This window comes from Pelodiscus sinensis, chromosome 30, assembly GCF_052426305.1.
Source record: "Pelodiscus sinensis isolate ZL-2025 chromosome 30, ASM5242630v1, whole genome shotgun sequence".
Lineage (NCBI taxonomy): Eukaryota > Metazoa > Chordata > Testudines > Trionychidae > Pelodiscus > Pelodiscus sinensis.
The window spans coordinates 3,291,255-3,306,590 of record NC_143081.1 but is presented as its reverse complement, the minus strand read 5'-3'; the positions used below and the strand labels follow the sequence as shown (position 1 = coordinate 3,306,590).

At 54.5% G+C, this 15,336-nt stretch overlaps 2 protein-coding genes across 3 annotated transcripts; one reads left to right on the top strand and one right to left on the bottom strand.

Annotated features, from left to right (window-relative positions):
• The first annotated feature begins 5,087 nt into the window (after positions 1-5,087).
• LOC149521012 (uncharacterized) lies at positions 5,088-8,493 on the top strand. 2 transcript variants are annotated; one of them, XM_089774479.1, is made up of 4 exons: positions 5,088-5,294; positions 5,431-5,693; positions 6,086-6,339; positions 8,280-8,493. In XM_089774479.1, exons 3-4 carry the CDS (start codon positions 6,095-6,097, stop codon positions 8,338-8,340), a joined length of 306 nt encoding a protein of 101 aa, XP_089630605.1. In that variant the 5' UTR covers positions 5,088-5,294; positions 5,431-5,693; positions 6,086-6,094; the 3' UTR covers positions 8,341-8,493. The 2 variants fall into 2 exon arrangements, with proteins under 2 accessions (XP_089630605.1, XP_089630606.1); XM_089774480.1 differs by lacking the exon at positions 5,088-5,294 and having other exon boundaries at positions 5,314-5,693.
• Positions 8,494-9,075: 582 nt separating this feature from the next.
• LOC102454582 (mast cell protease 1A-like) lies at positions 9,076-11,690 on the bottom strand. The gene is made up of 4 exons (XM_075911831.2): positions 11,166-11,690; positions 10,581-10,716; positions 9,300-9,557; positions 9,076-9,219 (listed from the first exon to the last, which is right to left on the bottom strand). The coding sequence occupies exons 1-4, from the start codon at positions 11,354-11,356 to the stop codon at positions 9,076-9,078; spliced, it is 729 nt and encodes a 242-aa protein (XP_075767946.2). The 5' UTR covers positions 11,357-11,690.
• Between the last annotated feature and the right edge of the window lie 3,646 nt (positions 11,691-15,336).

Here is a 15,336-nt window from a genome sequence, read left to right as displayed (position 1 = left end):
ATCCCGGAGCAGGCCAGAGCTGCACCGCTTCATGTGCTTTGGAGGAGTCCAGGTGGAAGGCGGCTTTGCGGGATAGCAGCAACGCAGCCTCTCAGATGGACTCCCCTGCCAATATCACTCCACTCAAATAGCCTCTAGCCCCCAGATTAAGGAAAAGTGCATCCGTGGGTTGAAGTGCCCCCCAGAGGTCCTGCTGGCCCTACGCCCCCAGGACAATCAGGGCCAGGTGATAGGGGGAGCACACAAAGTTCTGCCAGGGGTGCAGTGTGCACTCTGCAGGATGGGGGCAGGGCGGGAGGAGACCTTGCCAGCTCCCTGCCTCCCCTCCCAAGCCCTAATTGACCTGGGGGAGGCAGGTGGGGAGAGCACAAAGTCTCCTCCCACTACCGGAGGCACAGACACCTAGAACAGCTGGTGGTTCTCTCTAGGGAGGGCAACGACCCTTCTCATCCCCCCAGTCCATCAGGGTCTGTGAGCAGGGAATCACAAATGTGTGTGTCCTGGCTCCACCCTCTCCCCCCTGAGGCCCCACCTCTTCTAGGGCAGCTCACGGCCACTTCAAAAATTACTGAAGTGGCCTCCGGTCAAAAATGATTGCCCACCCCTGCCCTGACCCAGGAGTGTCAAGGCAGAGAGCCTAGGGGAGTCGGGAGCTGGGTTGAAGCCCAACTCCCATTGGGAAATCCCAACCCTTTGGCTGCTTCATTCCTTGGGAAACTGCTAGATCATGTCCCCGGGGGTACTGGACACGAGCCCACCAGACCCGGTGGTTTGGGGCTGTCTCCCATGTCAGCCAACTAAGTGACGTTTCTGGCAGATCCTCGTCATTCCTGCCCTGCTGGGCCACTTTCATCCCACCTCCTCCCCTGGGGTCACTGGGCCGTTCCTTCAGTACGTTTCTGGAGGGCAGGACCCGTTCCACACACCCCTGTGCCCAGCACCAGCCAGGCCAGTTGGCAGGGACCTGACTGATTGTAGACGATCCCAGAGCTGGAAGAGACCTCAGGAATCTACAAGTCCAGCCTCCTGCCCAAGGTAGGACCAATCCCAACTCAACCATCCCAGCCAGAGCTTGGTCAAGCCAGGACTTAAACACCTCTAGGGATGGAAAGTCCACCCCCTCCCTAGGGAACCCAGCCCAGCGCTTCCCCACACCGCTAGTGAAATAGTTTTTCCTAATATCCAATCTGGACCTCTCCATTGCTCCTTGATATGCCACCTGTGATCACTGAGAACAGCCTCTCTCCAGCCTCTTTGGAACCCCCTTCAGGAAGTTGAAGGCGGCTATCAAATCCCCCCTCACACTTCTCCTCCTCCCCACTCCCTTGTCCTGCCCTTCCCAGTTGGGTGCATTTCGCTCCTTACTTTGTAGGCTGCCTGGAATAAAAAATGAAGTTACGCAAAAGTGACTTTGGGAATGAGCGATCAATATGAACTGCAAAATCTAGTCTAGCCGCCACACCTCCCAAAGCTCAGGTAGGGGGTGGGGATTTCATCCCTATGGGGAAAGGCTGGGCTCGTGGTTTGTCAAGGCTGTTCCCCGCTCTGACACTCCAAGAGCAGAAGGGGGAACCCTCCAAGAGACCTTACAAATTCCTTGTCTCTATAGGCTTCTGCTTAAAAACTCCCCAGGGTCACAAATCCCCTGGCCTTGCGAGGTTTCTGCCATGAGCAAGTAAAAAAAACCCACCCTTTCTTCCTGAACCACAGAAGGGAATACTTGGAAGAGGGGTACCCCAAGCTCTTTTTCCACAAGAGAGCTGGGAATACAAAGAGAAAACAACCGGAAATCTCCGTCAGCTGACCTCTCTGCCTTAGGCAGGCTCACGCAGACAACAAGACAAAGAAAATAAGCAAATCATGTCTAACTAGACATTCCCTAGCTACTCAGAGATCTGCGCTTCAAAGTCTACTCCATTTCCATGCTCAATGTTCCTTGTAGGCCTGGTAGTCCTGCCTGGTTCAATTCATCCTGCTTCCCCCAGCGCCTGGCTTAAAACTCACACAAAGGAAAGAGCAGGTGTAACTTCTGATTTAAATTTCAACACCTCCTGCTATTGGCTATCCTGGCTCCCTGCAAACACCCCCTGTACACGCTTTCATCATGGAGTGCTGGCCAACCTTCCATCACAAGGGGACATCTGAAATGGCTTCCAAACCATGTCTTTGGATGGAGAGCCACGGAGAGCCCCCTGAATTGGCGTGTCATTGACTAGATTGAGAAGTTTATAAGTTCTCTCAGTGACCAAAATACCAAATTTCATGTCCTCAGGGATTACGTGAGTTGCACCCCCCTCAAAGGTACAGACGTGTTCTTAGCATCACCCGTCTCTTTGTAAGCAGGAAGAGCCGACCCATCCACTGAAGGGTTTGGGGCACCCACCCTAAAGTCGGTACTTTGGGTTCCCCCGTGTCACGAATCATGGGTAGTGTGAATGGTTGGCATGAGTGAATGAACAGTAAGTGAGCTGAAGAGAGGCCGTACTAAGGTTCAAGGCAGTGCCCTGGAGGATTATGGACTTGTTTCCAACTTTGAAAGAAAGGACCGTGTGAAATAAGAGAACTGGGTATGTGCGCTGAGGAGACAAAACGGTATCGAAGGAGACAACGGTCTCAGGTAGGAAGGAGTAACAAGGGAAAGACCTAGTCAAGGATATTCTGTTGCTTATCACTCGTGGCGAGGCAAGCAGAATTGGGTGATGTAAGCAGGACGCTCCAAGATCACCCGCAGAGGGAGGGAGGGGGGTGCAACCTACAGACATCACCCCACCCGGACTCAGACTACGTGTAACCAATGGATATCACTCCCCATGGACGATTTCCCCTCCCCTGAGGGGTTATATACCACACCAATTTGCCCCACGAGTTGGAGTCCATCGATTCAGCATATTGGGGCAACGTGCACATTGGACTTCGGCCTCCTCCAAATTAACCAACGTTACCTGGGGCCTGGCCAGTCCCAGAGGATGAGATGCGTGTATGAGTGTGTGTGTGTTTTATTTTGAATTAAGAATTCGGCTGATAAATTGGGTTAAGAATTAGATTTAGATGGTTAATTATACCATTTAAATTTTGTTTTAAAGCCTTTTAATGCTTGTGATGTCTTTTAATGCCATTTTAATTGCTTAGCGCTTGCTTTTAAAACTGCTCCTGAAGCGCGTGCAATAAAACCGGCGAGAGGAAAGTTTAAGAGACTGTGGAAGTCTCTTTTGTTCTGTGAACGCTGAGCTACATACGCATTGTGCTACGGCTCGATTAACCGCATCACAGCACCCTCTTGTGACACCCAGGAACCCAGAACAAACCTTGCGGCTGTAGGGGTTGGACTTGGACCCACACTCACCGGCCCCAGTCCACTTCACGCCTCCAGTCTCCAACGGTGTGAGTGGGGGAAGGGGACTTGGAGCAGGGGCTGGACATGGGGTGGAGGAGAATTGTCCCGGGTTCTGCACCCTTCAGGGGACAGCTTTGTGTGCAGGACACGGCTGTTCCCATGGCGGATTTGGGGAGAGGTGGGAATCAAGGGTGCAGGTTCTAGTTTTACCTCTCTGTCGGCAGCTCTGCCCATGGGACCTGAGTTCTGGCCTTTGCAGGCTCACAGCTGTTTGGGTCCAGTTCTAGTTTCCTGGCTGGTTGTCTGGAAATGCCTTTTTTTAAAGCGAAAAGCGTCCGTGGTCAATCTAGACGCACTTTTGTGCAAAAAAGCCCTGATCGCCATTTTCGCCATCGGGGCTTTTTTGCGGAAAACAAATCTGAGCTGTCTACACTGGCCCTTTTGCGCAAAAGCTTAGTGCAAAAGGGACTTTTGCCCGAACGGGAGCAGCATAGTATTTCCGCAAGAAGCACTGATTTCTTACAGTAGGAAGTCAGTGCTTTTGTGGAAATTCAAGCAGAGTGTAGACAGCTGGCAAGTTTTTCCGGAAAAGCGTCTGATTTTCCGGAAAAACTGGCCAGTCTAGATACAGCCCTGGGGTTTGAGAGAGGAGCTGGGAGGGGAGGGGATCCAGGAAAAACATTCTGAAGCAGCTACGTTGCTGGGCCCAGGGGGGTGGGAAAGGCAGCTGGGGGACGCCAGGGGTCAGGGCTGACAGTTACAATCTCTGTGGCCGGTAAAAGTTTGCAGGAGAAAGTGTCCTACGGAATCCCAGACCGCGGGAAACTGGGAAGAAACAGTTCCCGCTAGGCCCAGCTGTTGGGGATTCCACCCCCGTCCTTCTACCGTCCCATTGACTGTCCATCCCCGGCACCCAGAACTGCTGCCCAGGGCCTGCGCCTCTTCCCTAGGTCCAACATGACAGGAAACGACAGCAGAGCAAACCTAGCTGGCTCCCTGCCCCCTTCTTCCGCAGCTAAACAAAACTGAAAGCCCCGGTCTGTGGCGTAGAACAGGAAGGAGCAGCCGGCTCTTATCTCAGCCTTGGCTGAGCACCCAGATTGGACAATGTTAGAAAATCATCTCCCCCCTCCCCTTTTTCCTGCTGGCACAGTTCAGGCATTGACATAGACATGTGACACACCAACGGATCAACTTACTTGAAGCAAAACTCCAGCTCCGGTGGCTTTCCTAGGGGAGCGTGTGGCTGCCTTTGAAAAGCAGCAAAAAAAAAAATCCGTTGTGATTCCACGAGCCCTTTGCAACACTAGAAAATCCAAGACCGATGAGAGAAATGATCAAACAACGTTGGGTGTTGCAACAGCCCTTGGACCATCCTCTACCCTGCATGTCCGGGGGATGGGGGGGCCCTGATGCCTTGAGATCGGGACAGAACTTTCCCCTGTCCGTGAGAAAACTACCGATGTTAAACACGGCTGGTGCCAGCTCCCTGCCCACCCCCTCCCCAGCCACGAGTCCTCTGCCTGTATCTGTGCTCCCCTTTCCATCCTTCCACCAAGTCCCATGTCTCCGGCTTGTCTCTATCCAAGGTCTCAGCTGTGGATGAGCAGCGGGGGGCTGTTTTGCTGGGCTCACCGAGACCCTCCCCTAAGATCAAGATGTTGTAACAGAGATCGCTGGGAAGCAGCAAGAGGCGAGACTCAGCCTTCAGTGCGCTGGGGGGCGAGGAGGGAGGGTTCTGGAGACACGGTGAGCAGAGCAGCGACAAGAGAACGTCCCTTCCCTTTACCGAACACCGCTCCGCTCATCCGGGTTTCCTCTCTAGAGTTTCCTGTCAGAGCAGCAGAGAGGGCAGCCCTGGGGTGGGCAGCCCCAGAGTTCACCGGGCAGAGCCCTGCTGGGATCAGTCCTGTACCGCTGTCTCTCCGGCTCCTGTCTCTCTGCTCCATCTCCTGGGCAGGTAAGTGCCCCCTGTTGTGCTGGACACCTGGACACCAGTCTCACGCCTCCAGGGCTGGGTGCTGTGGGGCCCCCTTGGGTTGCTGCTGCCCCAGATGCCTGGCTCCTCTTCCCCCTTTGCTCTCTCCCTGCTGCAGGGCTGCTCCGTCTCTCCTGTTTCCAGCTCATCTCGCCGCAAGCGGCCCCCGGGCTGCCCAGCTGAGTGTGCTGAGGGTGAACGACCTGGTGCTGGCGGCCTATGACAGTGACAGCGGCAGGCTGGCTCCCCGCAACGGGCACAGCCCAGCAAACCAGGAGTTCTGGAGCAGGATCGGAACTTGGTACCGGGCCTGGGACTCCTGGGTGGAGACCACGTACCGGGTCCTGGTGGAGGAGATAAACTCCAGCGCCCCACAGGCCGGTGAGTCCTGGGTCCCCCATGCTCAGCCTGGCTCAGGATATGGGTGATCAGGGTGTCTCCAAAGAGGCAGGAGGGAGCTGAGGGAGGGGACCCCAGAACTGATACTAATTGATGACAGGGGGAGGGGAGGATCTCTGGGAGACGGGATCACTTGGTTCTATCTGAGCCCAGGGAGGGGAGTGGGGTCTAGTAGTTAGAGCAGGCTGGCTGGGAGGCAGAACTCCTCCGCTCCAGGGGAGGAGCCGGGTCTGAAGGGTTGTACGGGCTGGAGGGCTGGGAAGGAAGACTTCCAGTTTCTGTGCATGGGAGAACGTTGCTCCGTCTCTGCCTCCTGGCATGTTTCAGGGCTTAGTGGGGAGGCTGTTTTGCACCCACTTTCCCTCCCCTCGTAGAGCTACTACATGCAGGTCCTGCAGGCCTGTGAGATGCACGATGCCACCGGTGCTGTCCGAATCATCGCCAGATATGCCCTCAATGGGGAGGAGGTGCTGCGGTACCGGTCAGAGCAGAACCGCTGGTTCACGGTGCACCCGGCAACCCAACCAGTGGCGGAGCGCTGGAACCAGAAGGGGGTGCGTTTTGATGTGATGAACGTCCACATAGCGCAGGATCGGGCTCGCCGCACCCTTCACCGCTCAGCAGACAGGTGAGCGCTCTGCCGGTGCCCCTCAGCCCCAACCTGCAGCCCCCTGTTCTCCCAGGCCCTGTGACTAGTAACTCTCTCTCCCTCCCCACAGCCCAGCCCATGTGGCCCTCATCCCAGGACCCAGGCCCGGCCGAGGTGTCCTGGGAGCGGGGGAGCCAGGTGGGGGGAGGTGGGGAGCCTGGAGCAGGGCTGGGAGGGGCAGGACTCAAACCAGAGGGCTGGGAGGTCGAGGGCCCACACAAGGGCTTCCTTTGGTGGTGCTCCATGGATGTTGGCTTCTCTGGGGCCAGCCGTCACCTCCAGCGGCCTCTCCCCCACCATGCATCTTCTCTGGGGGCTGTGGGAGCGGGCCCAGTGGCCAGCCAGGCTCCTCCCCAGCCGTGCCGGGAGAAGGGATTTGGATCCAGTGGCTGGCCATATGAAAAGCCCCTTCCCTAGCTCACCGCTCCCTTGGTGGTCCTGTGGCCTGCAGTGGTCACGGCTCAACAGGACGCCCCTGCAGTTACTGCCCCTAGTGGAGACTGAACATCCCCTTCCGCCACTCTCGGCCCCCTCCCTTCCCGAGGGCTGGAAACCAGCCCCGTTCCCAGCACGTCCCTTTTCCCTGGCACAGCCCAAGCCAGACCTTCCTTCAGCTTAGGGGAAAAGGAAGCTACCTCTCAAATCAGATGGTCCTAGCACAGGGGTGGGCAAATATCACCCGGTGGTCCAGATCCAGTCGGCCAGGGGTAGCCCCTACACCCCATATTGACCTGCGCCTTCACTGATACGGGAGAGCGCAGCTCCTGTTGCCCACACATCACCTGACCTAGCCAATGGGAGCCGTAAGCGCCCGGACCTGGGGAGGAGCAGGTGAAAATGGCAGCAGAGGCCCAGCAGGGGCCAGCCTGGGAGAACCATGACAATTGCATTGACCACCCCGGCCCTAAATCTGAATCTGTAGGAGGAGACCTTAGACAAATGGATTCAGACAGACAGACAGACAGATGTGCAAATCTCTAAACTAGATAGATTATGATGATATGCAGATAGTTAGATAGATAAATAGAGAGACAGAGAGATGGGTGTGTGAAGACAGATAGATAGCTAGATAGCTAGATAGATAGATGGGGTGTATAGGGATAGATAGATAGATAGATAGATAGATAGATAGATAGATAGATAGATAGATAGATAGATAGATAGATAGATAGAGGGGGTGTGTGGGGATAGATAGATAGATAGATAGATAGATAGATAGATAGATAGATAGATAGATAGATAGATAGATAGAGGGGGTGTGTGGGGATAGATAGATAGATAGATAGATAGATAGATAGATAGATAGATAGATAGATAGAGGGGGTGTGTGGGGATAGATAGATAGATAGATAGATAGATAGATAGATAGATAGATAGATAGATAGATAGATAGATAGAGGGGGTGTGTGGGGATAGATAGATAGATAGATAGATAGATAGATAGATAGATAGATAGATAGATAGATAGATAGATAGATAGATAGATAGAGGGGGTGTGTGGGGATAGATAGATAGATAGATAGATAGATAGATAGATAGATAGATAGAGGGGGTGTGTGGGGATAGATAGATAGATAGATAGATAGATAGATAGATAGATAGATAGATAGATAGATAGATAGATAGATAGAGGGGGTGTGTGGGGATAGATAGATAGATAGATAGATAGATAGATAGATAGATAGATAGATAGATAGATAGATATTGTTTAGAGACGTATCTAGATCAAGATAGGATAGATGGGTGGGAGGGTGGGTGGGTGGGTGGATGGATGGATGGAAGGGAAGGCTGGTGGATGAAAAGATGGAGGCATGGGTGGGTCGGTGGTTGGTTGGGTGGATGGGGATCGGTGGGTGGGAATTGGAAGAGTAGATTTTTGCAGCTAGAACAATTTTGAACCCGTCCTATTTCTATTCCAGACGTAGCAGCCTTGGGAGTCAGGACAAGCAATGGCACAAGCAGCTTGTCCCCTCTGAGTAGCCTTTGTGACCGTCCCAGCCCAAGGGTACACCACACACCTTGAGGGGTTCAGGTCCCACCCGCACCCCCAGATCCTCCTTCTGCAGGAAGTCACAGAACCTGGGTGTCAAAAGCATTTACCCCCCATCCGGCCTCCCCCTGTAAGGTCCGTCCCCTCCTGGCCTGGGCAGGTCCAGCCGCTGCCCTGGATGGCAAAGCTCTGGATGGATGTGTCAATAAAGCGCCATTATTGTGGGTAACTTTATTACTTGCTGGCTACGGAGCAGGCAGAGCAATGCAGCAGGGCAAGAGAGCTGGGCAGGAGAGGGTCTCAGCTGATATGTGATCTGGGGGGTGGATCCTCCAGGGGCCAGTGCGTGGGGAAGGCCAATCGAGGACAGGGCAGGGGGCGGTTCCAGCAGGAACCGGCAGGTGGACGTTACAGGGAGGATCTCTCGACGGACTCACACCGGGGAGAGCAAGAACCCACTGGGTCCCTACCAGGGTTTGGCTCCTAACTGCCCCTGATCCGGCTGTGCCCTAGCCTGGCCAAGAACCGGGCTCCTAACTCTGCTGCCTTGGTGCTGATGGGATGGGCGCTACCCAGGGAGAATCATGGCTGGGGGAGGAGACTCCACCTGGAAGGGGAGGAGCCTCAGGCCAGGACGTGGGGGGCTGAGCCCCTCGGCAAAGCAGGCCCCAACCTCAGGGCCTCTCCAAAGCCCACAAGCAAAGCCTCAATGCTTCTGGCTCGGCTCAGGCCTGCAGCTCCCTTATGGTCGCTTGGATCCATTGGCTGTAAGTGGAGACTCTCGTATACATGGCAGGGGGGAGAGGACGCCCCCAGGAGACGATGCCCTGGGCGACGCCGCCGCACGTCAGGGGGCCGCCGGAGTCGCCCTGCAGAAGGAAAGACGACACGGCTGCAGAACAGCTCACCGACCCCTGCTCCGTGCTTGCCCCCCACAACCCAGTTTTACCTTTGCCACATTTCTGCCCTCCTCTCTCCTCCCCGCGCACAGCATGGTCGCGGGGTTGTAGTTACGCTCAATGCACAGCTGATCACTCAGCACCTCCACCACCGTCTCCTGGAGCCGGCTGGGCTCAGAGGACAGTTTCCGCGCGTTCGTGAGGCCCCAGCCAGCAACACTGCACACGGTCCCAGGACTCACAGTCACCCCGGCGCGGGGCAGGGCGACGGACTTCACAAACGCGTTCAGTCTCGCGGGCCGAGCCAGCTGGGGCACAGGAGAGATGAGGCGCAATTACATGGTTCACCTCAAGGGGAAAGAGATGCACCCCAACCCCGGCACATCCCCCAAGCCCTTTGGCAATGGGGCATCGTGATGGAGGGCAGGTTGTACTTGCAGCAGTGTGAGGTCACTGGAGGTGGGGGATGGGATGGGGGTGGTACCTGCAGCAGTGTGAGGTCACTGGGGGTGGGGGATGGGATGGGGTGGTACCTGCAGCAGTGTGAGGTCACTGGGGCTGGGGGATGGGATGGGGGCGGTACCTGCAGCAGTGTGAGGTCACTGGGGGTGGGGGATGGGATGGGGGCGGTACCTGCAGCAGTGTGAGGTCACTGGGGGTGGGGGATGGGATGGGGGTGGTACCTGCAGCAGTGTGAGGTCACTGGGGGTGGGGGATGGGATGGGGTGGTACCTGCAGCAGTGTGAGGTCACTGGGGGTGGGGGATGGGATGGGGGTGGTACCTGCAGCAGTGTGAGGTCACTGGGGGTGGGGGATGGGATGGGGGTGGTACCTGCAGCACTGTGAGGTCACTGGGGGTGGGGGATGGGACGGGGCGGTACCTGCAGCAGTGTGAGGTCACTGGGGGTGGGGGATGGGATGGGGGTGTACCTGTAGCAGTGTGAGGTCACTGGCGGTGGGGGATGGGATGGGGGTGGTACCTGCAGCGGTGTGAGGTCACTGGGGGTGGGGGATGGGATGGGGGTGGTACCTGCAGCAGTTTGAGGTCACTGGGGGTGGGGGATGGGATGGGGGTGGTACCTTCAGCAGTGTGAGGTCACTGGGGGCGGGGCTATGGAAGAGGGGTGGTACCTGCAGCAGTGTGAGGTCACTGGGGGTGGGGGATGGGATGGGGGTGGTACCTGCAGCAGTGTGAGGTCACTGGGGGTGGGGGATGGGATGGGGTGGTACCTGCAGCAGTGTGAGGTCACTGGGGGGTGGGGGATGGGATGGGGGCGGTACCTGCAGCAGTGTGAGGTCACTGCGGGTGGGGGATGGGATGGGGGTGGTACCTGCAGCAGCATGATGTCATTGTTTGCATTCTTCCAGTTGAAACTCCGGTGGGGGATCTGCCGTTTCACCTGGCTCACTTGCTGGCAGGGTTCCTGTTCTTTAATGTTTTGGGCTCCCAGGACGACTGTGATATTTCTGGCCAAGGCGAGAGCAGCACGTGGGATGTTAGTGGCAGGGGACGGACACGTGTTTTCCTGTCGCATAAATTCTGACATTGTGGGGCCAGGCGTTCTGGGGCTCTCTGGCCGTGGCTCAGCTTTCACGCCAGCCAACTCTCCCTCCCACCTAGCTCCAGAAATGTGTCTAGGCTGGAAATTCCCCCTTTACCCCTTCCTGCCCCATGCTAGTCAAAGGGGTAGACCCAGCTGGGGTCACTGGCCGTAAGCCCATTCATTTATCCAGCGCTGGGGCTGGGCCGTGGGTCGCAGAGGCCCCTAGAAACTCGCCAACGTCGTCTGAGCTGGTGAGACCCCTGAGCTCTGCTCCCCCAGCCTGGCCACCTCCTGCCCCCCATGCCAGAGCTCCCAGTTCCCCCTGCCCCACTTGTCTGACCCATCCCCACATCCTGGCCCAGAGGCACTTACCGCCCCCGGCAGTGAGCGGCCGTCAGCACAAAGTTCTCTGCCACCAGGAACCCGCCGCAGGTACGGACTCTTCCTCCACTTATGTGCAGAAAGGCCATGTAGGGCCTGGAGTGGGGCCGGGCTTCATGACCCCCGACGATCTCACCTGGGAGAAAACGGGGGCATAGGAAGGAGCTGTCCTCCCTCTGCATCTGGTTGAGACCGAGTCCCTCCCCCCATCCCAAGAGGGAGCCCCCCAGCCTCAACGCCTCCTCTGTGATGCTCTTCCTGTGGTATCCCTCTGCCTCGAGCCCTGGAGGTCACTGGGGGTGGGAGAGGGGAGGGGGACACCCCATGTGGCTGGCAGGGAAACGAACAACTCAGGGCTGACGGGGAGGCACATCGGTGCCAAACACACGGACGTAAGGCCAGGTTCCCACGGGATTTCGCTAAGGGCGCTGGCACCCAGAAGGCGGCTGAATCACCCCCTGCTGATTTCTCACATTCCCCATCCACCAGGGCTTCTTGGGAGTGGACTTGAGTCTGGGTTGGCCCTGCTCTGGGCAGGGGGTGGGACTCGGTGACTCCTGAGGTCTCTGCCAGCCCTGGGGTCCTGTGGTTTTGGAGCTCAGGGGGATACATCCAAGAGCCCCAGGTAAGAAGAGTGAATCTGAGCCTGCTCCCAACTCCTAATTAGAATCCCATGTGTGTGTCCCTCTGTTAGTCCCTCTGGGGCTTCATTTCAGGACCAGCTCCATCACCCAGGCCCCATTATCACCCCACACCTCTGAACCCTTCCTGAGCTGTGTCCTAGGAACCAGCCATCACCCCGGCAGAATCATCTGGCTCTGGGGAGGAGCCAGGATTTGCAGCCCCACACTTACCAGCCCCAGCGCCGGGGGGCAGGAGAAAGGCCACGGGCAGCAGGATCAGGAGCAGCATCGTCACCGTCTGGGGAAAGCAACAGAGCTTGTGCCTCAGCCCTGGTCGATTTATAGAGCCGGCTGCAAACCGGAGATCACGTGCTCTCTGCCCACATGGGGAGCTGGCACAGCGCAGGTGCCCACAGAAACCTCAGCATCAAATTCCTGTCAAGTGTATGAGTGTGGGGTGGGGGAGGCAAAGGAGGGAGCTGCTGGAGAACAGCCTCTCTCAAGGATAAGGAGCCTAGAGCAGGCTTCTTTCGAACAGAGCAACCTCCTCCCCACACAGCCCCCATTCCCTGTTGCTTTCCAGGATCCCGCACCCCTGCCTTCTGGCTCATCTGCAGCTCACCCATCTCCTCCGCTCCAGCAGCTCATCTGGTGGAGAACGCGGGCGATGCCAAGTCACCCGCTGGCTTGGCTGGGCTCCCTACGTCCTCCCCAGTGCACGTCTCAGAGCTACGAGCAGGGGACGGGGACTCTACTATGGGTTCCTGGAGCCCGGGCACAGAGCCTAGAGCAGAAATTCTCCCAGACAGTATAGAGCATGTCACCCACAAAGTGGTGCACCTGGAGGAGCACAGATACCATGGTGATGGGCAACGGGGAAGGCCTTAAATGGACAGTGCTGGAACTGGGACCTGCCCCATGGCCAGCATGGCTAACTACGGAGCAAACCACCCCACTCAACGGGCTGAGTGCTAGGAAACCAGACCCCACCTCTCCAGATTTTCGAATCTCTCAAACACCTTCAGTGCTGAACCTCACAAAGCTGCTTGAAATCACTCAGAGGCCCCGGCTCGATTTCTCCACCAAGTCCCAAGCCCCCTGACATGGCTCCGTGTGTTTCAAAGGGCTCCGGTGGCCGGACTCAAGGGATCACCTGCAAATCTCGGCTTTTCTTCTCATGCAACGGCATCTTCGGAGCCCTCCAGGCTGTGGGGCAGGAGTTGAGGACCTGACACCTAATTGCATAAAGCCCTGTAGCCTTCTCTTCCTCTGTCGCACTCCCTTGGGGTGCCCCAGTACCTGAGACAGCAGCCACAGAGCATGAGAACCCCCAGTCTCTCCCATGGGGTATTCTACAACTCACGGCTCATATAAGTCGGTTTCTTTCCAGCTAAGCCGTGGACCGACATTCTCCTGAATTTTTCTCTTGATCCTAACACATTTCAAGACCGTCTTCTCGTTGCCTTTTTTGTCCCTTAGCAGGTGAGACGAATTTTGTGGCCTAGTCTGTCTGTTTTTGGTCCTCTGTACTTGTCGTAGGCTTTTGTACTCCCCCGGTGGGTGCTGCCAATATATTTCCATGCACCTCCACCGGTATAGGTGATCCTTGCTCCCATTGGCCAAGAACAGTGGCAACAGCCAATGAAATCTACAATTCCCCATACCCACAGAGGTGAAGGAAAGTATAGTCATTTGGGGGCATGCAGAAGTTTACCCTGGCAGACCGAATCTGGCCCAGAAGCTGGTGTTTGTTCAGCCTTCGGCAAGAGTATCTTAAACTAATTTATGTCCCTGAACTTCTCCAAAATATTCCTAAAAGTAAGACTCCGTTGTGTCCCAGCTCATTCAAACCTGGTCTGTACAGCATCCTCAGGACCTGCATTTCAGATCGTCCAGGTGTTTTTTTTTCTTACAAAAGGTGCCTCATTTGTAAATAATAAAGTCTCCCCTTTAATTTTTGTTCTCATCGCCATTTTGCGTACAGCTGCTTTCTTAATGCCATCCACTATAAAACCTGCCACTCTTGGCTCTTTTGAACTTTCATTGTCCGTGATGGAAAAAGGACTTTCACGCTTTAAAAAGTTTACGGCTAATGTCATGGTATGGCATGTGGCCTCACGGAAGGGTTGTGTTCTTAAGATTTGATTTGTTGGGCTAGATCTTAGAAGGGGGACCTTTGGTTGAAAGCAAGCGATAATCTCTTTGCAGACATTTTTCTTTTGAGCAAGTAGAACGGCGGTTGTTAGAAGCTGTGTCTTTGCAATCATGGCTAGCCCCAAACAATTAAGAAATGCACTTATCTTCCAAACAGGTTGATGGTAACTTCTTCCTTTGCACAGCTGTCTTCTGGGTCTGAAATTTCCTTGTAAGGTAAATTCTCTCTTTTACAATAAAACATCTCATTGACTGTGAATTTTATAGAAAATCTGTACTAAGAGGTGTATCCTGGTTCGTACTGCAATTTCTTCACACTACAGTTGTCTGTAAATAGGGGTTGATCTTGCTAAATTGTCATTGTAGTAAGTTACAATATTTGTGTAAGAATATAAGAAGTACAGCCAGCCTTGGTCCGATCAAAGTTTGATCAAGTCCAGCGTCCTGTCTGCCAACAGTGGCCAATACCAGGTATCCAAAAGGAAGTGAACAAAACAGGGAATCATTGAGTAACCCTTCCTCTGTCATCCATTTCCAGACAAACAGAGGCTAAGAACACCATTGCTACCCATCCAGGCTAATAGCCATTGGTGGGCCTAACCTTCGTGAATCAATCGAGCTCTTTTATGAACCCTGTTAAAGTGCTGGTCTTCACAACATCCTCTGGCAAGGAGTTCCACAGGTTAACTGTGCGCTGTGTAAAGAAAAACTTCTTTTTGTTAGTTTTAATCTGGCTGCCTATTCATTTCATTAGGTGACCTCTAGTTCTGATGTTGTGTGAACAAGTAGATAACTTTTTTTTATTCACTTTTTTCCACACCAGCCATAAATGTATGGACCTCCATCATATCCATCCTTCATCTCCTCTTTTCTAAACTGAAACGTCTCAGTTTCTTTAATCTCTCTTCATAGGGGACCTGTTCCAAACACCTCATCATTTTTGTTACCTTCCCAATACCAAGAGATCTTTTTTTGAGAAGAGGCAACCACATCTGTACGCAGTATTCAAGATGTGGGCATCCCATGGTTTTATAGAGAGGCAATAAAATATTCTCTGTCTTATTCTCTCTCTCTTTTTTAATTATTTCTAACATTCGCTTTGCTTTTTGACTGTTGCTGTACGCTGAGCGTAGTCTGTTAAACTTGGCATTGCAACATACTGCTAATTATTTTTAATTGAAATACATGTCAATTCCCCTTAGCGGAGAATGTTTTTAGGCAAGTGTGTCTTAAACATGTTCATGTCACTAAACTTCTACTAAATATTCCCCGAACACAGAAATGTTGTGTTACAACAGTGCTAATTTTAGAAGAGATGGCTCCTATCCTCATCTCAAAAAATATACTGGCATTAGAAAAGGTTTAGAGAAGGGCAAGTAAAATGA